Source organism: Drosophila ananassae, chromosome 2L (assembly GCF_017639315.1).
Source record: "Drosophila ananassae strain 14024-0371.13 chromosome 2L, ASM1763931v2, whole genome shotgun sequence".
NCBI lineage: Eukaryota > Metazoa > Arthropoda > Insecta > Diptera > Drosophilidae > Drosophila > Drosophila ananassae.
In genome coordinates this window covers 7,138,422-7,158,637 of record NC_057927.1, presented here as the reverse complement: position 1 = coordinate 7,158,637, position 20,216 = coordinate 7,138,422, and the positions used below count along the sequence as shown (strand labels likewise).

At 42.1% G+C, this 20,216-nt stretch overlaps 6 protein-coding genes across 9 annotated transcripts; 3 read left to right on the top strand and 3 right to left on the bottom strand.

Moving 5' to 3' along the window:
- Nucleotides 1–211: 211 nt before the first annotated feature.
- LOC6500699 lies at nucleotides 212–4,126 on the bottom strand. 4 transcript variants are annotated; one of them, XM_044716413.1, is made up of 3 exons: nucleotides 2,970–4,126; nucleotides 1,046–1,091; nucleotides 212–809 (listed from the first exon to the last, which is right to left on the bottom strand). In XM_044716413.1, exons 2-3 carry the CDS (start codon nucleotides 1,056–1,058, stop codon nucleotides 538–540), a joined length of 285 nt encoding a protein of 94 aa, XP_044572348.1. In that variant the 5' UTR covers nucleotides 1,059–1,091; nucleotides 2,970–4,126; the 3' UTR covers nucleotides 212–537. The 4 variants fall into 4 exon arrangements, with proteins under 4 accessions (XP_044572348.1, XP_014766680.1, XP_044572351.1 ...); XM_014911194.3 differs by having other exon boundaries at nucleotides 3,915–4,126; XM_044716416.1 differs by lacking the exon at nucleotides 2,970–4,126 and adding an exon at nucleotides 2,764–2,917.
- A 259-nt stretch (nucleotides 4,127–4,385) lies between these two features.
- Nucleotides 4,386–7,260, top strand: LOC6499861. The gene is made up of 3 exons (XM_001953715.4): nucleotides 4,386–5,919; nucleotides 5,995–6,426; nucleotides 6,485–7,260. The coding sequence occupies exons 1-3, from the start codon at nucleotides 5,876–5,878 to the stop codon at nucleotides 6,858–6,860; spliced, it is 852 nt and encodes a 283-aa protein (XP_001953751.1). The 5' UTR covers nucleotides 4,386–5,875; the 3' UTR covers nucleotides 6,861–7,260.
- A 25-nt stretch (nucleotides 7,261–7,285) lies between these two features.
- On the bottom strand, nucleotides 7,286–8,860 carry LOC6500698 (ER membrane protein complex subunit 2). Its single transcript, XM_001953714.4, has 4 exons — nucleotides 8,676–8,860; nucleotides 8,145–8,553; nucleotides 7,908–8,064; nucleotides 7,286–7,853 (listed from the first exon to the last, which is right to left on the bottom strand). Exons 1-4 carry the CDS (start codon nucleotides 8,707–8,709, stop codon nucleotides 7,572–7,574), a joined length of 882 nt encoding a protein of 293 aa, XP_001953750.1. The 5' UTR covers nucleotides 8,710–8,860; the 3' UTR covers nucleotides 7,286–7,571.
- A 91-nt stretch (nucleotides 8,861–8,951) lies between these two features.
- LOC6499862 (xylulose kinase) lies at nucleotides 8,952–11,908 on the top strand. The gene is made up of 6 exons (XM_001953713.4): nucleotides 8,952–9,146; nucleotides 9,585–9,706; nucleotides 9,960–10,787; nucleotides 10,849–11,046; nucleotides 11,221–11,410; nucleotides 11,466–11,908. Exons 1-6 carry the CDS (start codon nucleotides 9,090–9,092, stop codon nucleotides 11,718–11,720), a joined length of 1,650 nt encoding a protein of 549 aa, XP_001953749.1. The 5' UTR covers nucleotides 8,952–9,089; the 3' UTR covers nucleotides 11,721–11,908.
- On the bottom strand, nucleotides 11,829–14,868 carry LOC6500697 (splicing factor 3A subunit 1). Its single transcript, XM_001953712.4, has 7 exons — nucleotides 14,636–14,868; nucleotides 14,348–14,512; nucleotides 14,118–14,289; nucleotides 12,580–14,063; nucleotides 12,349–12,524; nucleotides 12,114–12,284; nucleotides 11,829–12,044 (listed from the first exon to the last, which is right to left on the bottom strand). The coding sequence occupies exons 1-7, from the start codon at nucleotides 14,742–14,744 to the stop codon at nucleotides 11,943–11,945; spliced, it is 2,379 nt and encodes a 792-aa protein (XP_001953748.1). The 5' UTR covers nucleotides 14,745–14,868; the 3' UTR covers nucleotides 11,829–11,942.
- A 455-nt stretch (nucleotides 14,869–15,323) lies between these two features.
- On the top strand, nucleotides 15,324–19,514 carry LOC6499863 (peroxidase). The gene is made up of 11 exons (XM_001953711.4): nucleotides 15,324–15,657; nucleotides 16,466–16,574; nucleotides 16,628–16,958; nucleotides 17,018–17,201; nucleotides 17,535–17,716; nucleotides 17,775–18,352; nucleotides 18,409–18,550; nucleotides 18,609–18,776; nucleotides 18,839–18,956; nucleotides 19,012–19,174; nucleotides 19,355–19,514. Exons 1-11 carry the CDS (start codon nucleotides 15,561–15,563, stop codon nucleotides 19,386–19,388), a joined length of 2,106 nt encoding a protein of 701 aa, XP_001953747.1. The 5' UTR covers nucleotides 15,324–15,560; the 3' UTR covers nucleotides 19,389–19,514.
- The last annotated feature ends 702 nt before the right edge of the window (nucleotides 19,515–20,216 follow it).

Genomic DNA, 20,216 nt, shown 5'->3' with positions numbered 1-20,216 from the left:
GGGTTGAATTGAAGCCATTGTGCTCCATCGACGGTCTAATTGGTTGCTTGGGATTCCTGGTAGCAACTCAAAGAGAAGTGGCACGGCTTTGTGCGTGATGAATATTTACAATCCAGGCTTCTGTTTGAATTCCTGGGATGCTTCAAAAATGTTTATTGCATATGCTATTCAATTCATATGCCATCCAGATTCCATATTAAAAGAAACGTACTACAGGCAAGTATTTCGTTTATTCCATTAACTATCTTTGTGATATTTAATCTGCATAACCTTATGAGAATTTACACACTTTAAATTACAATCCACATTCCTCAATTTTGCAATTGTATTGCACCAATGAGTTTTTCAAACTCTTGTTCGATTTATACAAAAAATCATTAACCACACAGTCTACGCATAAAGTCTATTTACATCGTACGTACTATTTAAAAATAATTAAATCTACGCTTGCTTATGTACAAGAGTCTACTTAATACCGTCAGGCTGTATCCTATATACACGTATCTTGTGCCCTTGGCCATCGCATCCTTGATCCTTTCACAGCGATCCCACTTTCTCCATGAGGTACCAGGGCAGGAAAACGGAGGCGGCCACCACTGCAACGCAGGTGGCGCACATAGCCACTGTTGCCGAGAGACTGGTCATGGAAAAGTGGTCCTTCTTGTCATCCAGCTCCTCGTGCGGATGCTTCTCAAACTCCAGGACCTCCACGTCGAAGCGAAATCGTACTTTGGACTCGGGCGACTCCTTGCGCCAAACTAAATGGCCCGAGGACTCGCGTCGCTCCAGGCTCCATTTCGGATCGTGAACTAAAGTGATAATAAATAATATTTATTATTAATGTGCTTTATACTAACTATATTTAGCCACAAAAACTATTTAGACTTTTCTACATTTTACAAATGTGAATTTCTGCCCCAAAAAGTATGCAACAAAAATGTAAAAACAAAATACTGCGAACTTGCCACGAATAATTTATAAATAATTGTTACTGGATACAGTTTTTTGTTTAAATTTTTTTGATTTCTTAAATTATAAAATTTACCTGATCCAGTCATACTGCCTTTTTGGTATTTAATTCAAAAGGAACCCTGAAAATGCACAAAAAAACATTGAATAAATTAATTGAAATTCATAAATAGTCGCATTCGTGTACTGCCCGATAGCCTGATCTTGGTGGAACCTGATCTGAAACCCCTGTGACGAATCAAACGTTCTAGGTGAAGTTCGTCTAACTAATTAGCATTCCGGGCACACGATCAATTAGCGCTCACACTTCCCGACAATGGGGCGCTGAATTAAAATGGAACACGGCGGTTAAGTGTCTGACCCTGTCCTTCCCATTGCTCAAATGTCGCCAATAATAAATTGGATAGATTTTCCGAAAGCACATATACTTTTTCTGTATTATTCCATTAACCCCTGGCGTGAGCTCGCTTCTGAGTAGACTTTGGTCTCTAAAATTCCAGTCTGTTTAATTTCTCACACAAGCAGAAACTGCCAGGTGGGGAAGACGCCACCTGACTTTTTACTTTTCGCCCGGCTTGCACGTTGCTGGCATTGATTTGATTTTGTCTTATTTTGTCATGCGAAAAGTGGTGTGACACTTGTCGAGGCTAAAGACCAAAAATCAATCACGTCTCATACTATTCATTGTTGGCGAAAAGTTTATCAAAAGCCAATCAATAATTGTAAATATTGTAATATTGATAAGCTTTATAAATAGCAACTGAACGGTCTAATTTATTTTTTCCCTTTAAGCATTACCTAAGAATTTCTTATCGGTTATTATTGTAGTTTCTACCGAATTCACGATAACTCAATAACAATAAAGGTGTCAAAAGTTTATATACTGTATCAGTGGTATTCTAATAGGTTTTTCAAAAGAACCCAAAAAATTCCCGCTTTTTTATTTCGGCAGACCTTGTCCATATTGAAATTAAAGTTTTCACTGCCACAGCAAACGATAAGTTTTGGACTTTAATTAAGTTACCACTAGCCCTTATCGCTAGTCCAATATTTTCACTTCTGTAAGATGATAATATGCCACATTTGGATAAAAACAGATGTGGTAATAAAAACTTGCCATTTCAATGACGCAAAACGAATTCAAAACAAAAATAAACTAAATGAAAGCAACAATGAACCTTTTCTTCTTTTTGTCTTAAAAATACCTGGTACTTGATGCTTATTTTTAGATCTCTGTTCCATAAATCATTGCTTGAAGTTTTCAAAACTATTCACACATGTTGGAAATTAATTTTAAAATTGAGGAACAATTTTTAGGGAAAATAAAAGAGACTCCCTGGGACTACAAGGTATACAAAGTTCCATACTCTCAAAGATTTCGATTTTGAATGGGATTTTTGCATATTTCACTTAGTTAACTTGGTGCTCGTATTTCGGAATGACATCGAGAAAGGTCGTCGCGCCAAATTAGCATTCACGCATTTGTGGCCTGCCCTTGAATTCCAGAATTACGAAAGCTTACAAAACCGCTTCCCCGGCAATTGTCTACTCATATGGATTTACAATAATGAGGCATACGATCCGATCCATTGGGTCGAAACTTCCTATTTTCAACACGTTTCGGTTTAAAAGAAATAAATACAAATATTAAACAAAAACCCTTGAGCAGGGGTGTTTGCTTACGTGGGGGCGGCAATTTGTGAAAGTATCCACATTTCTAGTGTTTACCTTCTCACCTTTAAAATTCTATCTGAGACGTTGAGTGATTTGACAGTTTGATATTTTCATTCTTACCCCGATCGGTTATATTTCAGCACATTTTGCAATCGAATGATAAACGCAAAACTTTTGCAATTGTTCGACCGATCGGACTGGAGAGTGATTGGCGAGTCAGAAAAGATTTTAGTGGACTTTGTCCAGTGAGTTCCAGGCTTCTGATACAAACAGAGTATATATAAAAATCTACTACGCAAGTATATGCATTAAAACACACCGCTTACCATATTCCCCTCGACGTTCGATTGTTTTTTTTTTTTGCATGAAATTAAGACTCATACGATCGAGTATATTGGTGCTTTAATTGGGTTTTCCTATTTTATGTGTTGTTGCCACTGGCTGTGAGCTCTCTGATAAGATTCACAAAGAAAGAAACGCCAACGTCAGCTGAGGCACTTAATCAATGAACTCATTCGCCTCCCAGATGCCCACACACCACTTGAGCTCCACCACCACAGTGACTTGTCGCTAAAACAAACAGTGCATAGAAGGGTTTTATTTTTGCATTTTGCTGGCTAGCTAAAGCTTGATATTTGCTCATTTACTCAAGCATTTAGGCAAAAACCGGCTCTGGCCAATGCCATTTTCATGCAAGTGGCGCAAGCCATTCGGCTACACTGTGAGTTTCACGGTAAAATGGTCAAAAGCCATGGAATAGTTTCCACAAGTGCGAATCGCAATCGTAACAAATCAGCATTAAAATTCACTGGAGGTAAACACGCGCCAACCACAGATAAGACCTCTTTAATTGATTACGTATTTACAAATATATGGTTCATACTGATGTACAAACATAATCGTATGTTGTACTAGTTAATCAATAAATATTAGTATTTATGGTGTAGGGAGAGAGGGGTTCTAAATACTATGGGTGTCTATTCAAAGTTTGGCGAATATAAAAAAATTTCAATCATTTAAGTTGACCTTTAAACTACCTATTATTTTTAATAAAACAATAAATGTATACCACCTGACCCAATTAATGTTATATATTTTTTGCCTGTGTGGGAATCGATTTAATGGGTATCTTGGGGGTGGAGTGATATGATGGTGCTACTGGCAACCCGCGTAATCAATAAACTCTATTTTGTTTTTGTTATGCTCGCATGTTAGATTGCATTTTTATGTAAAGCTTGTTGTCGCCAAGTTTTTTTTTTTGTTATTATTACCGCTGTGATTTGATATGATGATTGGATTTCGTGATTTGTGGCTCGAGGCCGAACACACCGATGCCGATTGAGAATTAGTCAACGCCACTCAAAATACACTCAAAACACACACTCGAAATGTCGAATCGGAACGAATCGATCTTGCTGATGTTTTGCCGCGAGCAGGCGCCGAACTATTGGGGTCTAGAGCGTGGAGCAGACTGTCGACCAAATGAAACGCTCGCTACGCTCTAGCCCCCATAGCCCCATAGTCTCAGCCCCTGTTCCTGCCCCCCTACGGCTTACCCAGTTCCAACCCATACCCCAAGCGGTAGCGGTAATGGGTCCGCTGAGAGCGAAAGTCTGCCGGGGGCTCGCCGCGCCCCCAATATTCCATCTGCGCTCTTGCCACTATACTATGTGCATATATATCTATGCCGGTGTATATATAAGCTGAATAACAATATAAATATGGCAAAGTGGTTGCCCCGGCTGCGGCAGCGGCCACTTGTTCGAGTGGCTTACGGATTTACGAGTACTTGTGGCCAATTAAATGAATGAATGAGTGAGTGATTCGCTTATTCAAAGCTCACTAAAGAGTCAAAGGCAGCTCTATTTTTAGCACACACTTGGACTCAACGATCACTCTTTCGATGTAAGCACAGTCAGACTTGTCTAAGATATACCATTAGAAAATTAAGAACTAATTAATTAATCATAAAGTATTCATTCATACCCATAAACAATACTTTGTTGACTTTACTACTCAAATTTTTGTATTTTCAAAATTAACATGATTTTTACTATCCATTCACATAGTACCCTTTGCACTTTTATTACTAATGAGAATTTATGACCCCTTTAATGGCTATTTAAATAAATTTATGGCGGGCACTGCCCACTAAAAATTTAGATAATATATTCTTGGTTAATATGTAAGTTTTGATTAAAATTAAACTTTTAAGAGGGGCGTTTAAAATTAGACTTTTTTAGTTTAAATGTAAATCACGTTTAATATTAGGTGCATTGTGTCACGTTTTCAAAAATATAAAATATGTCAATCAATAAAGTGTAGGATGTGAATAAATCACTTCAAAGCGATCAAAGTATAAACAACTTTTACAATAATTTAATACGTATGTATAAACATCCGCACTTATTTAAAAACAAACTTCTACAGAAACATGTAATAATAGTAAGAAAGAAAACAACTCAATGAATTTCTCACCAACGACCTCTTAATTCCCTCTCAAAGAATTACTTTTTTTTAAGTTAGTACTTCAGTTTGGTAAAGTGTTAAAGTGGATCAGCTTTCGTTTAATCTGATCTTTATCTATGGAGCTTATCAGAGTACCAGTAATCATAAAGGAACTTTTAACAGATGGGGATTAGAAGAAAAGGTACTTCTTACTTCAGAAAGCAATGACATAGAAAATGAGTTATTTAATATTACATTTGCAGGGTATCGCCATCACAAAGAGGAAACAATAGAGTGTACTTTGTTTTATTGTTTACAGCTTTCGTTTGCTTGTCTGTGCAGTCATACTTACTAATCTATGCACTTAAAAAAAGGGAGTTGGAAAAGATACATAACTTATTAAATGACTAGGAAATTTAGGACACTTTCAAGACCATATATTATATTCGTAATGGGACGCAACAAAAAACTTTCAAAAGTCTGTGTTTTAGATTAATATACAATATTTCTCTGAGTGTATTCAAAGAGCTCTGGATTATGGTTTCCACCGACATGACAATTGTTTTAATACAAACACTCACACTGGAGCACCAGTGGAAAGAACGAACCGAGATAATCTGCGCGGAGCGAGAGCCCAGTATCATTTTTCCCTCAGTCTGTCACCAATCTTTGGACCAAAATAAAGACGCTCTGGTGGCCTCCGATTCTGAGGAATCTGACCCAACCCAAACAGGAGTATAGTAAAGCTACCAATCCTAACCAGTTATGCGAACCCAGTGCCGTTATGTCCGGGACATCGAACTCTGAACGCTCCAACTCCGAAGACAGGTAAGAAGCTTCAATACGGAAAAATCGGAAAAAATAAGTTCCCTCAATGACTTCTCAATATAATACCCGGTGCAGTCCATCCAATCCCTGCCTGACGGAGGTACTGCGAAACTGTGCTAACATCCAATCTCTGGAAAGTCTAAACTACGAGTACAACGACGTTTACTTCAACGGTTCCAGTGAGGGAAAGATGATCTCACCGAATCCCTACTCCTTCAGTGGCAACATCTCCATCGGCAGCTGTCCCAGCGAGGATGTATCCTTTACGGAGAGCATTCTGGAGGACAATGGACGCATTTCGCTGGCGTACGAGAACCTGAAGACCATTCCCCGGCGACTGGCCGACAAGTTCGCGGCACAGACCAAGTTCCTCGATTTAAGTCACAATGATTTCCAAAATCTTAAGTTTCTCTCCTTCTTCGAGGACCTGGACACCTTGATACTGGACCGCAACGTCAATCTGGACCTCAACACGTTCCCTTATTTGCCCAGCTTGAGGATCTTGTGGTGATTTAAGGTTAGCTTGATGTTTTTATAATTGAACTAAGATCTTATTCCCTTTCAGGATAAACAACTGCGATATAGCCAACATAACCGACTGGATACATCGCATCGAAAGGCAATGCCCGGCTCTGGAGCAGCTCTCCTGTATGGGTAATCCTGGCATAAGGACAGTGTTCGGGAACCAGGGTCCCCGTGATTACATCCTGGAAGTGCTGCCCCAGTTAAAGTATCTGGATGGCTTGCCCATTTGTCAGAATAGTGGGAACGGTGGTCTAACCGCACTCTCCTCGTCGCAAGGTCACGGTCAGGACTCCACCAGCTACTCGGAGAAACCAATCTCAGTACCCTCACTTGTGTTCAAGGACTTTTTCCGGTCGAAGCCGTCAAGAAGAGCGCATGGAGGTCGGACCTACGGCAATGGCTCTTCGACGAATTAAAAAAGATTGGATGGGAGGGGTATTCTTTAGATTGCATTCATGTCCCATTGTTGGTCTATTTTTAACCGTCCGCTGGATTATCAGCGCTGCCCTCGGATGCCCTGCAGTCGTCGATTGCACCTACAGTACGATGCATGTAAATATGTGCCCGATAATCGTCATGGACTGAATGCGAGCACATATGCAAATGTATGCCGATGGACATGCACGAGCCTAGTGAGAATTAATCTAGTGCTTTCAAGCAATTTTTACAATAAAGCGAGTCAATGGACTCCAGTAATCAGTAGGTATACAATAATTAAATTAATGAGCTCAGTGACGTTAATTGTCCGCTAAATGGCACAGACATAAGCTGGTATTTTAAATAAATTAACAAATAAAGTATGTATTAAAATCGCAAGACATTGGAAACAAAACAAAAGTAGTTGATTTTGCTAGATTTATTACAGAACTAGGTATTTTCGCATAACCCAATAGCACTGAGGGTATAAATTATCCGAGATTGAAGCCTACACCGAATCGTTAACATCAAAAAAATACTATCTCGGATGCGCTGATTATAAAATGGTTGTGTTTTACTCCTGCTGTTGTTTTTTTGTAAGTTTATCTTATGAGACAGAAACTGGAAACCCATTTCTGAAAATATTTGGAATCATTCTTTTCTGGCATCTATTGCACAAATGATGTGATGACCATCAGTGCTTGTATTGGTCAATTCGATTTGATTTCCAGGTTTCCTAAGGCAGCTTCCAATGACAGAATAAGTTTGTCGTTGTTTTTGATCGTGGACTGTTTGGTAGTTTGCTCCGCAACCTGTTCGAGGGCCCAGCTGGCTAGTTTTTGCAGTTCTTTGCGCTTGGAGCTCACCGCCCTGGAGTTGGCCAAAAAGTTGCAGCTCAAGTACATGCCGTAAAGAGCCCTCAAGTTACGGGGGTTAAGCTTAAGAGCCTGCGAGTAGTAAGTGCGAGCCGACTCCACGTTCTCAACGCCTCCCTGTTAGAATATAGTAGTTATTTGCTTGAAATGCTGGTAAACCACATCGATTACCATTGTGTAGCGAATCTCAGCAAGGCGCTGGTGAATTAGGTGACTGTGGGGATTGTGCAGCAAAACCTCCTCCATGCAAAATGCTGCTTTGCCGTACTCGCCTTCAGCCAAGTACAAATTGCATAGCTCGTGCCAGGCCTCCTGGTCAGACATGAATCTGCCAAAATAAGAAAATCGGTTATGAAGATTAGGAAAAAATGGCGTGGAAGCCATAGTGCTCGTGAGCTTCATCCGTACTTTTTAAGATATTCGTTCAACTCCTTGATAGTTTCCACCCGGCGACCACGGGCCTTTAAGATAGCAATCTTGCGCTTCCTGGGCGCAGCATTCGTCTCATCCTTGGCAATTATGGCATCGAGCACCTCATCTGCCTCATCGTACTGCTCCAGGGCCTCATACCGCATCGCCTTGAACTTCATCACTCGCAAACTGCCGGGAAACTCTACGGCCAGCTGCTTGGTGCACTGAGTGGCAATGTCGAAGCGGGCAGTGTCCAGTGCCGCGATGATCACCTGCTCCAGGATCAGATGCCGCTCGTTGCCGGTCTTGTGTACTTTGTCCTCGAGAACCGCCACCCACAATTGGACCACCTCCTCGCTGTGGCGGGTGTTCTCCTCGCGCCACTTCCGGAACTGATCACGCACATCTGAAAAATCCAATCAGGTTGCAGTTAATATCCACTTTTCATTCATTTTCTTCGGGTTCAACGGGACACATGTCAAATTGGATTACTGACGTGTGCCCGGATGGGAGAAGCGGAAAACTCACCCGACCAGCTCATCTCTTCGTAGTTCAGCGACATGGTAGCTTCAGCAATAGAGTTTCTCACCTCAATTTAACTCAATTTTTCAATTGTAGCCGAAACCTGGCTCCAGTTATAAATTAAAATTAATTTAAAATTAGTGTGGCTGTGATGCCCCACAGCTGTTTGTTTATTTGTTCCCCTTTTCCAATTGTGGGAGCCCTGTTTTCAAGAGAGAACTAGTTCCGGATGTGACCAGCCTGTGGTAGAAGAGAATCCCCACATCAGCTATGGTTACACTGAGCCAAATAAAATACAAACGAAAATACAACCTCCCGGCGGCCTATTTATTTAAATTCTTGTCAGAGTCGGGCTCCACATGCTGGCTCCCATCAGCAGACGATAGCAGGCATCCACAGCAAACCGGAAGCAATTAAAAAATGGGTCCGCAGCAGCTGAAGCGCGCTTTTCTGGGATTCGACTTGAGCACCCAGAAGGTAAGTGAAAATGCCTACGTTGTATCTTGTATCTTTGTATCTGAAAGCTACCAGTGCGTGGGAATTAGTAGCTTACTAGTAGTCACCTACTTGACGGTGTTATTGGAAAAGGTCAGACGGAACTCTGCGCACGGAACTTGTTTTAAACGCTCCCCCAAAAATACAACAATTTGTGTTATCAGGTGACCCATTGACAAGGCCCGCCGTAGGCTTATCGGCCAATAGTATAACTATTAGCATTTTTTTTATTGCGAATTCACGTTCGAATGGATTGGCCCCCGCTCATTATCTTAACCACCCCAATAACTTTCACAAGTCCGGATGACGCCAGCGGTGACTCCTAGTTGCCCTCTGTCTGTTTGATCGTTACTTTTAAGGTGTGACCCCCACTCTTATAGCCATTGTTTAACCCCCGCATCCCAATTTATTCTCCCGCAGCTGAAAGCCATCCTGCTCAACTCCAGCCTGGATGTGGTGGCCTCGGCGGAAGTGAAATTTGACAGCGATTTGCCCGAGTTCCGGACCCAGGGAGGCGCTAATCCGGGACCCAACAAAAATGAGTGAGTTGGGGTTAATTGGCTTAGATGGTAACAAGAGCCTTATTTGTAATGATATTCTGTAAATGTGTTTGTTTTGGGTGGCTTCATTATTTTTAATTTCCTCCAACTGGTTTGGGAACGTTCTGCTTCCAATTATTTTAAAAAAACACCTGTTGATTTGAGGGGGAAGGCCGCCTCTTACAGTCATAAAATAAGACATTTTACTATTTGTTTTGCACTCTCCCGTTAATATCTTACATCTAATCTCCCCCAGATTCTTTGTGCAGCCCGTGATGTGGGTAAAGGCGATGGACATTGTCCTGGACCGCCTGGTGATGCAGGAAGCTGACCTGAGCACAGTGGCAGCCATCAGTGGCTCCGGACAGCAGCACGGTTCACTGTACTGGTCCAACCACGGCGTCACAACTCTAGAAAATCTCGATCCCGATAAGTTCCTGCACGCACAGATAGACGATTCCGCTTTTGTGGTCAACCGGACGCCCATTTGGATGGATGCCTCCACATCAAAACAATGCATCGAAATGGAAACGGCTATTGGCGGGGCTGAGAGCATGGTGGAGATTACGGGTTCCAAGTGCTACGAACGCTTCACTGGCCCACAAATCCGAAAAATCTACCAGCAGAAGGCTCATGCCTACGAAGATGCCCGTCGAATCTCACTGGTGAGCAGTTTCGTGGCATCGCTCTTCCTGGGCAATGTGGCGGGAATCGATTACAGCGATGGCTCCGGCATGAATCTGCTGGATATCCGCCAAAAGAACTGGTCCCAGGCCTGCCTGAATGCCTGTGCTCCGGACTTGGAAGAGCGCCTTGGCCCGCCGGTCAGCCCGAATACGATTCTGGGCAACGTTTGCGAATATTTTGTGAAGCGCTTCTCCTTCCCGAGTGACTGCAAGGTGGTGGCCTGCACCGGTGACAATCCTTCGGCATTGGCCGGTATGCTGGTGGACAAAAATTGGTTAAGTGTCTCTCTCGGCACTAGCGACACTCTCATGATGAGCCTGGAAGAACCTCGAAACTGGCCGGAGGGCCACGTCCTGTGTCATCCAACCGAAGTCCAGGAGTATATGGGTCTTCTTTGGTATGTATGAGAGGTTCTACTAATTATTTTATATATCCTTAATATTTTTAAACTTTATCAGCTTTAGAAACGGTTCCTTAGTCCGGGAAGGAGTGAACAAGACGGAGGCCAATGGTGATTGGCAAAAATTCAACGAACTTCTCGAATCCACTCCCCGTGGAAATTTCGGCAACATGGCCGTGCACTTTAACGAAATGGAAATCATTCCAAAGGCCCAGGGTACAATGCGTATGAACAGGGAAAATCAAACAGTTATCAAGTAAGTAAAGCGGTTTTTAGAAACCCTATATCTTTACAGATATTGTAAAAACAGCCAGCTTGTAAATCCTGATAAATATCAAGGCTATCTTGAAGGCGCTCGGCTTATCTCATCAAGTCATAAAACTAATATTACACTGCAGTCGACTTAACATTTATTGATTTTTGTTTACAGATTCAACTCACCTCAAACGGAAATCCGTGCCTTAGTTGAAGGACAGATGCTTCATCATCGCGCAGTGGCCGAAGACATGGGCTTCCACTTTGGGAAAGAGACCCGAATCCTTGCCACAGGAGGTGCGTCGGTAAACAAATCGATCCTCCAAACAATCGCCGACGTGTTTAATGCTCCCGTCCACATACAGGTGGGTGATTAGCCATATTTTTAAATCCAAAAATTCTAATAATATTGTATTGCAGACTGAAAGTGAGGCCGCTCTGATGGGAGCCGCTTTTAGAGCCGCCTACGCTTTGTACTGCCAGGACCTCGAACAGGATAAGACTGCTCTCTGCTATAGAGATTATATACTCAGTCTGACGCCCAATCAGCTGGAGCTCGTCTGTGAGCCACACAAGGACAGCGAGACCATCTACACTCCGATGCTGCAGCGGTATCGCAACATGGCCAAAGCCTTGGCAAGAGGAAAGCCAGTTACGTGCGTGTGCAGTGACTAGAACGGATATCCCAACGTAACATTCCTATTTTATACTCCAATCATTCCCCCGACTAACACCCCCGATTAACATTTAACCTGAAAATTGACAAACTAAAGTGCAATTAACTAAATTCTGTGATTGACAATTTATTACAAATTTATGCGAAACCATTTACAAATAGATTTCTTCATATGGAGCATTCTAAATTTGTCACATTGTTTTATTGTAAGTGAGGTCCGGTTACTTTTTGCGACCACCGCGCTCCTTGACTTGTAAATGCACTGTGGTACCATTGACGAGGTTATAAAAAGCCATCGTGTTGCTATCTTTGAAGAACATGCCCTGAAAATGGAAACAAGATATTAGTTTTTTTTTAATTAGAGTTAAAATAAAAATAGTTATATAAATTACCTCATAGAAGATCTTTTGTTTGGCTGGTGGCATTCCAGTTTCATCCTGCAGCTTCGATTTGAGTGTGGAAATCGGCTCGGTAAGGGGTAAAGTAATAGCTATCATTTGACCATTTAGCTTCCACTCGGACTTGTCCGAGTTGGGAACTTGGACTTGTATTGTCACAGGACTCTGCAAGTTTAAGAAAGCGGTATTAGAATTGGGACTAAATAGGACAATAGTAAAAATGACTCACCTTGTGAGAGGCAATGAAATCTGCCTCAGGAATCAAGTTATCCTCGGAGCGCATCTTCTTGGTAGGTGGCTCATCCTCCACCATTAGATCCACAGGCGGAGCGGGAGCAATCTGCGAGGGCGGTCCTCCAGCTTGCATATTCATGTAACCACCGCCGCCGCCACCATAGGGGTTTTCTAAAAATATACTCCGATTAATCTCTGAGCAGAACGAAAAGCTACGCGAACTTACGCATCATGGGTGGTCGAAGTTGCATCAATTGAACCATCGGTTGGGCGGGCGGCTGTTGATGATGATGAGACTGATGGTGCTGCGGAGGGGGTTGATGTGGCTGCGGAGGATGGTGATGGTGCATGCTGTGATGGCCATGGTGACCTCCACCACCAGAACCACCGCCTCCTTGGTGATGTTGACTCTGGTTGGAGTGGCTGTGCTGCTGCTTGGACGAAGGCTGCGGTGGAGCCGAGAGCGTGGCCTTGCTGCCAACCGGCTTGGGTCCGATCTTCTCCTTCTCTTCGTCCGGCAACAGTCCCTTGACCTTGTGGATCTGATGAATCTGCTCCTCCAGCGTAATATTTGCTCTGGCTGCACGCGTAGCAGCCTCCACGCTGGAGGTGTGCCCGTCCCAGGTCACACGGTCGTCCTTTTTGGTCTCCTCCTCGCCCAGTTTCTTGCCAATCACCGTTTCCTCGTCGCCAACACCAAAAATATCCGTACGCCGCTCGGCCAGTTGCTTGAGACTCGCTTCGATGGCTGTTCCCGCAGCAAAGACGTTGTCCTGGTTGATTTTTTCCACGGTGTGCTTGTCGCGCTGCTCCACCCAGCGCGGATCCAGCAAACCGATACGCATGTGCTCCGATACCTTTGATGCCGGGATTTTCTCGCCGGTGATTGGAGAGATGAGATACTCGTCCGTTGGCATTGGCGCCGGCTTTGGTTGAGTGGCCTTGGGATCGTATTTCTTGACCACCACTTTGTCGTGGGTGGGCGGCAGCATCGGCGCCACAGGCGGTTGATGCTTGGACGACGGAGTGTCCTCATCGCTGGAGGCCTCGTCCATGTCCTGCACCTGAGTGTTGTCCCGCTTGGCCCCTGGTGGCTGAGAGTAGGAAGATACGTTCTTCATCTGGATGCCCACACGATTTTCCATTTGCGAAAGCTTCACACCGCCGCTGTCCAAATGGCCAGGCACCGGCGCGGCGTCCTCATCGTCAGATTCGATCTGCATTTCAATATCGCCCTCTTCTTCCATAAGACGCTCTTCCATGAGCACGCGGGCACCCACTTCGTCGGGATTTGTGGGTGGCGGAAAGTTTCCGGATTCAAATGGCTGGTAGTCCACTGTCTCCACCACCACAAAGTCGTGCCAGTCGATCTGGGCGTAGGCAACACGCTCGCGCTCCACTTTCTCTTCTTCTCGGCGCCGTTGAGCCTCCTGATGACGCTGCCAGTTGGCCCGGTATTTAACTTGTTCCAGAACGTGGTTCATGCTACTTCGACCTGGGGCACTCTCAACACGCAGCTTTCCTAGTAGATCCTTTGGGGGGATTAGCACCTTCGTGTATTGCTCAAGCAGCTTGGTAAAATACTGAAAGAGTGAGTGCTGGGGACGTAGGAAATCGAACTGAAAGTTTCGCTGTTCTCTGCTCATCAAATTGGTCAGGAATTGCCGACCATTACGTGCCACAAACTGAGCAGTAAGCTTCACAATATCCCTGGAAAAATTTGTTTGCATAAATAATGGACTTGACTGCAACAACTCCACTTACAAGTCCAAAGCAGAAATTGACGGCGGATCGGCTATGAATTCAAACTCCGGTGGGGGCTCCTTCGGCACAAACTGCTGCTCCACCACTTGCTTCAGTAGCTCCTGCTGTCTCTGTTGCGCGGCACTGGTCACTGCAAGTTGTTTCATGCCAGCAACGGCAGAAATCCCGGCATCTAAATTGGGTAAATTAGGTCATTAACTGTTTGCCAAAGGTTTGTACTGTAACCATACCATTTCCCTCTCGGAACTCGTTGACTTTGTGCCGGTAGTAGGCGTGGTAGGGATCACCGCCGTTGAGGAAGTTAAATTTCGGGTTGCCCAGCTCGTTCTGACGGATACGCGCCTCGAACTCCGGTCCATTGCGTGCTACGAAGCTGGCGGTCTTGTCAACGATATCTAATTGTTAAAGCTAGGCAACTGAGTAAGCGGAAAACATATTAAGGCTGAAAGCTAATTAGTGATTAGGGCAAATAAGGTTTAATAAGTTTTGTTTAAGAATTTTTGTTTGCAAAAGGATGCTTCTGACTTCCGGCGGCGGGTAAATTATTCCGATGATGGGCCCGGACATTGGCTTGGATTGGTCATTGCCGAACTGCTCGTCGGTGGCTTCCGCATCTAGCGCTGACATGGCTGGCGATATACTTCTATTTATTGATGAAATTCAATTTTCGGCGAAATATATTATTATTGTTAGACAATGCCGTTTGCGGAGGTGAAAAACATCAGAGACGAAAGAAACTCGATTATTAATGGCTAGAAAATATCGATGTTTCTGGAGATGGTATGGTGCCGATAAGTTTCGCCAATAATCGGCGGGTAATTCGAAATGACACACTTTTTTATCTACTAAATACTTGGCTTAAATATAGTTAAAAATGTTTAAATAAATATTTTTAATAATCACGTAGTAGGACGTGAAAGATTTCAAATAAATAAACCCTATTTGCGGCCGTGATTTGTATTAGTAAGCACGGCTTTGCTTCGTCATATAAACAAATTGATTTACCTTACCGAGAACTTACCAGGTAAGGTGAATCAATTTGTTTATGTGGAAAACAAAAATAACATTTGTTTACACTCGTACGCGAACTTTTTCGAGAGAGAATCGTTTTTAGAGAATCTCGACTCCGGTCATGTTGATGAGCTTCATTGTGCGTGATAATGATCCGGCTCGGCATCGGCTTTATTTTACTGAGATGTGCTTTGTATTTCAGTTCCCCATGAGCCGCTGAGCCGTTGACACGGTTTCCACCCTGAACGGAATAAATATCTCGAATCGCAGTTCGGATTGCTTCCTTATCAGACGCTCGCGACGTGACTTAAATCCAAGTGACGTGTTTTGGGGTCCAGAACGTCTTGGGAATCACAATCGCGAATCGGGGGCCCTCCAAGTTTGTTTGTTCTGAGCCGTTTTCATAAATATTCAGGAACAAAGAACAGTGCAATGGGGTGTGGAAAGTACATCTGCCTGCTGGGTCTCATAATAGGAGCATCTTTGCTGCCCTCAATTAGCAACGCTGCCAGATTTAATTTTCCCAGCCGTAAGTCTAGTTATTTGTAAGTGTTTAAAAATAAACCAAATAAGCCAACATCTACCATGGATTATAGTATAATATAAATTCAACATTTTATTATAATTTTAGATGTCACAAACCGGAATTCTTATAGGCTGAAAAGGCATAATCGAATGGTTATTTTATACTTCATAGCTTTTTTATTTGTCAGGAAGTTGTTAACTGCTTTTTAATATTTGAATTGAAGATTTAATAGGTAGTCCCCAATGGAACTATCGTATAGGCTGAAAGCAATAGACTTTCACTCTTCTTTCGACTTCAAAGTTCAAAGCTTAACGCATTATGTCATATTGGCGATGAGACTTTATATTTTTAATAAGTATTAGCTTGGAAATATCCCACAATTTAAAAAGACCCACAATTTAAAAATGGTTACATTTTTATAGCTATTACAAATATAAGCGTGAATTTCTTATCTAAGAAATCAAATCGCCGCCAAATAAGCTCAATAAGAAAATATTTGTTTTGAAAAACATCTCATTATAATTAGGGAAAGTACACCGGATCATGACCCTAAAACTGTGTGAAAATCCCTCGATTTACACCTATATTTTTTAAACTACATGTTTTTTCTTATAACAATGATCTTTGTGATATAGTAAGTAGCTTAAAATCGACCTAAAACCTTGATTAAAGTGTTGACACCGTTTAATTTGTGGAATATTCCAAATGGCTTTTAAATTATTGCAAGGAAAATAAATCATTTACACTTCAAATAGAAATCTTTATTATAATTGAGCTTGAATTGTCGGTAATCTGAGTTCTGTCTTTCCAGCTAGCAACAATTTGGGACAAAATGTTAAATCGTACTTAAATGGCCTTCCATCATCCAAATGGATAGAGCTTGTTAACTCAGGACTGGATTCAATCAACAGACAAAAAAGGTTTGTAATCTTCTTTACTGTAAGAAATTAAAAAATTAAAACCCAATTTTTAGACTGGAAGACAATTTGCTGAGTTCTGATATTACTGTGAAAAATGGCAGTCTTTCGCACACCCAACTCTTGGACACACTACCCAATGTTGAATCGAAGAAGGACAGTGAAATAGCTATCAAGATTTTAAAGTCCAGTTTGTATGTGTACAATAGCCAGTGCCTGCCCCATGGAATTAATGAGGAACAATGCCGCATCTACTTGGAGAACAAGCCCCTTCCCGAAAGCACCAGTCTCCGCAACGATTGCCAAAAACTTCTCAATGGCAACCGTGAGGGACATCATGCCTTTAGAAGGTTATTGGAGCCTTATTACAAGGATGGTTTCCATCGAGTGAGTGACCTAAAAACTCATAACTTCATAAAAGGAATTTAATCCTTTCGATCTTTTAGATGTTCCCCGAGACTCGGTCGTTTCCAGGACCATGGTATGTCAGTAGGGCCCTCCATAAGTCAGATTCGGTTCAGAATTCGGAGATAGTGCAATCCTTTGAAAAATCTCAACTGAATTTGGGAATTGCCCAATGGGCCCAGTTTGTGGAGCACGATCTGAGCAAACCCGTATCCCAGTCAATGAGTAAGTCTAAGTATAAATCGTATGAAAAACTAAGAAGGGTTTAATATAATTTCTTATCGGTTTTTTTTGGCTCTTAATCACTGAATCATGTAAAATATGATTCAAGTTCCTTAGCATTTCCTTTTTCTATTCCTTAGAAAAAATATTTGATATTCCGCTTTTTAAATATTTTTTTGTGTTAATTTCAAATTGTTAAAAAAAAGAAGAAAACAAATATGATTTAAATTATCCAAACAGGTTCTTTTAAGGCATTTTAATGAGTGTTTCGAGGAAAAATGTGGACAAGTTTATATTTATTATTTTTAATTGGGTAAATATTTCTCCTGCTGCCAGGCAACGGATCGCCGATAGAGTGCTGCAGCCGTGACCAGAACAACCTTCAGCCCCGCCACCAGCACCCAGCATGCGCCCCAATCATCTACCAGCCCAGTGGGAAATACGACGTGCCCAGCTGCCTTAATTATGTGAGAAGTGCATTGGCCGTGGCCGACTGCAATTTTGGTGCTGCAGAGCAGGTGAGTGGAAAAAGCCAAAAATCATAAAAAATATATAAAAACTATATATATGGAACAGCTCAACCAAGCCACTAGCTCATTGGATTTGTCCCAACTGTATGGCTTCACCTCGGCTGCCGAGCATAAGATGAGGGTCTTCCAGGATGGACTTCTCAAGTCCACACCAAGCGACTTCAAGAACAATGCTCTGTTGCCGATGACTTCGGACACAGAGGACGTGAAGAACTCCTTCTGCGCCTGGGGATCCTCTGGCAACTCCACCTGCTTTGCAGCTGGCGACTCACGGGTCAATAGCAGCCCCTTCTCCATCGTCATCTACACCATCTTCATGCGTAACCACAATCGTTTGGCGAGGGAACTGAAGGAGAAAAATCCACGTTGGAGCGATGAACGCCTCTTCCAGGCCGCCAAAGCGGTCAATGTGGACATCTATAGACGAGTTGTCATGGAGGAGTGGCTGCCAGAGGTTCTTGGCCAGACCCAGGCCAACGAGGTGCTCGACTCCAAGCCTTCCCAGGAAGCCCTCAAGGAGATCTCCAACGAGTTTGGTGCGGCCGCCATCAGATTCTATTATTCATTGCTGCCCAATGAGCTCCGCAACCACAGCAGTGATAACTTCAATGATCTTTTCGAAGAGTAAGATACTATTTTATATTTTCTATGGTTTTTTTTGTAAAATTGAAACCTTTCAGAGATGGCCAGACCAATCTTTTTGTCCTAAAGAACGAAATCTACAAACCTCATCTGCAATACACCACCCAAAAGTTAAATGAGATCTTGGAGAGCTTGCTCCATCAGAGAGCCATGCAAATGGACTCTTCCTACGCCGACAGTGTATGTATTGCCTTAAACATTAAACTTAAAAAAAATTAAATAAAATTTATATTTTAAGGTTGTTTGGCCGAAGAACACAAGGCCCACGCACGCCGACATCCTGGCTTTTGATATCCAGAGGGGCAGGGATCATGGAGTGCAGCCCTATTACAAATATCTTAAAGTTTGCAACAATATTGATGTTGTGGATAATTGGAGTGACTTTGGAAGGTTTATACCGAAAGAGGTAGGCTGCATACTTAATCTTATAATTGGCTTAAGAGCTCAAAGATTTAACTTTATTTTTAGACTCTGGACCAGCTGAAAACTATTTACTCAAGCTGGAAAGATGTGGACCTAATTGTGGGTGGAATTTCGGAGACTCCTGTCAAAGGAGCTGTGGGTCCTACTTTCAGTTGCCTTTTGTGTAAGTATTTTTTAAAAAATTATGATATTTATTATTCATAATTTCTCCCCTTAAGCTGAACAATTCCGGAATGTGCACTTGCAACACCGACGCAATCCCTTCCATGAGTATGCTTCCATCTTGTCGGAATATTTGCACTTTAATGGCACCAAGCTTCTTTGTCTGAACTCAGACTTGAGGTCCGCCTCGCAGAATATTTTCAAGTTGCCATCTGCCAGGTGAGTTCCTCGTTAATAGATCAGCAGTCACCTGTTGCCGTTGAGTTGAGTCACTGAAACAGAACCCCATTTGATTCTCATTTAATGATAAATAAAAGTATGCCGGGAAGTGATAAGCTGAGGCAACAGCAATTATCAACAATACAACCATAATGATTGTTTTTGTTTGTTTCTTTGCAGCAATCTGCTAGTCAATTGTGACGATTTGGTCTAAAGGGTGATACCTAGAGAGCGTACGGCGTATATAGTACTCATAAAACCGATTTTAGATTATGTTCCTAAGCCAAAAAACTACAAAACTAAATTTTAATGATCAATAAATACCTCAAGGAAATTGAAAGTTTGGCTTTGTTTGTTTATGAAAGTAGTTGAGTTTGTTTAATGGAATTATCATTTTTAATGTCGATTGTTAGAGGCACGCAATCAAAATGTAACCAAAATTGTTGTCATTTTTTTCGTAATTTAAACAATTTCGTAATTTAAATCTTTATTCAGCTCATGAAAACTAAACATTTTTATCATGAAAAATTAGTTTTCAAGCCCTTTAATATTTATTTTTCGTTAATCTTTTCTCAATGCAAAATAAACTGTAAGATTCTTATAAGAATTAAATTCCAAAAATTCCATTCAAGAATTCTTAATGATTCATATGCAAATTTATTTTTAAAAATTTCTATCATAGCCTAGATAATAGAGGGAAATTGATGACTTTAACTGATTAATTATTAATTAAACATGTCAGCGTGGACAAAGTGTGACACTCCACGTTCCAGACCTAAGCACTTAATGCCCCTAATGCGTGCCTACTAAACAAAAACAAAATATTAAATTTCTACATTTTTACACCTGCGTATCTTCAGGGACAATTTGCTGACCATTTTCGCTCTCTCTCCCTGGTATACTACATTGAGCTGTTACTATTATTTCCCTGTGGGTCTGATAAGATTGCCGTAAGTGCCAATGGGCCAAAGTATCGAGCGATACGATGCACAATCGCGACACTGGCAAACAGAGAGATAAAGCCCACTTTTGCTTTTGCGAT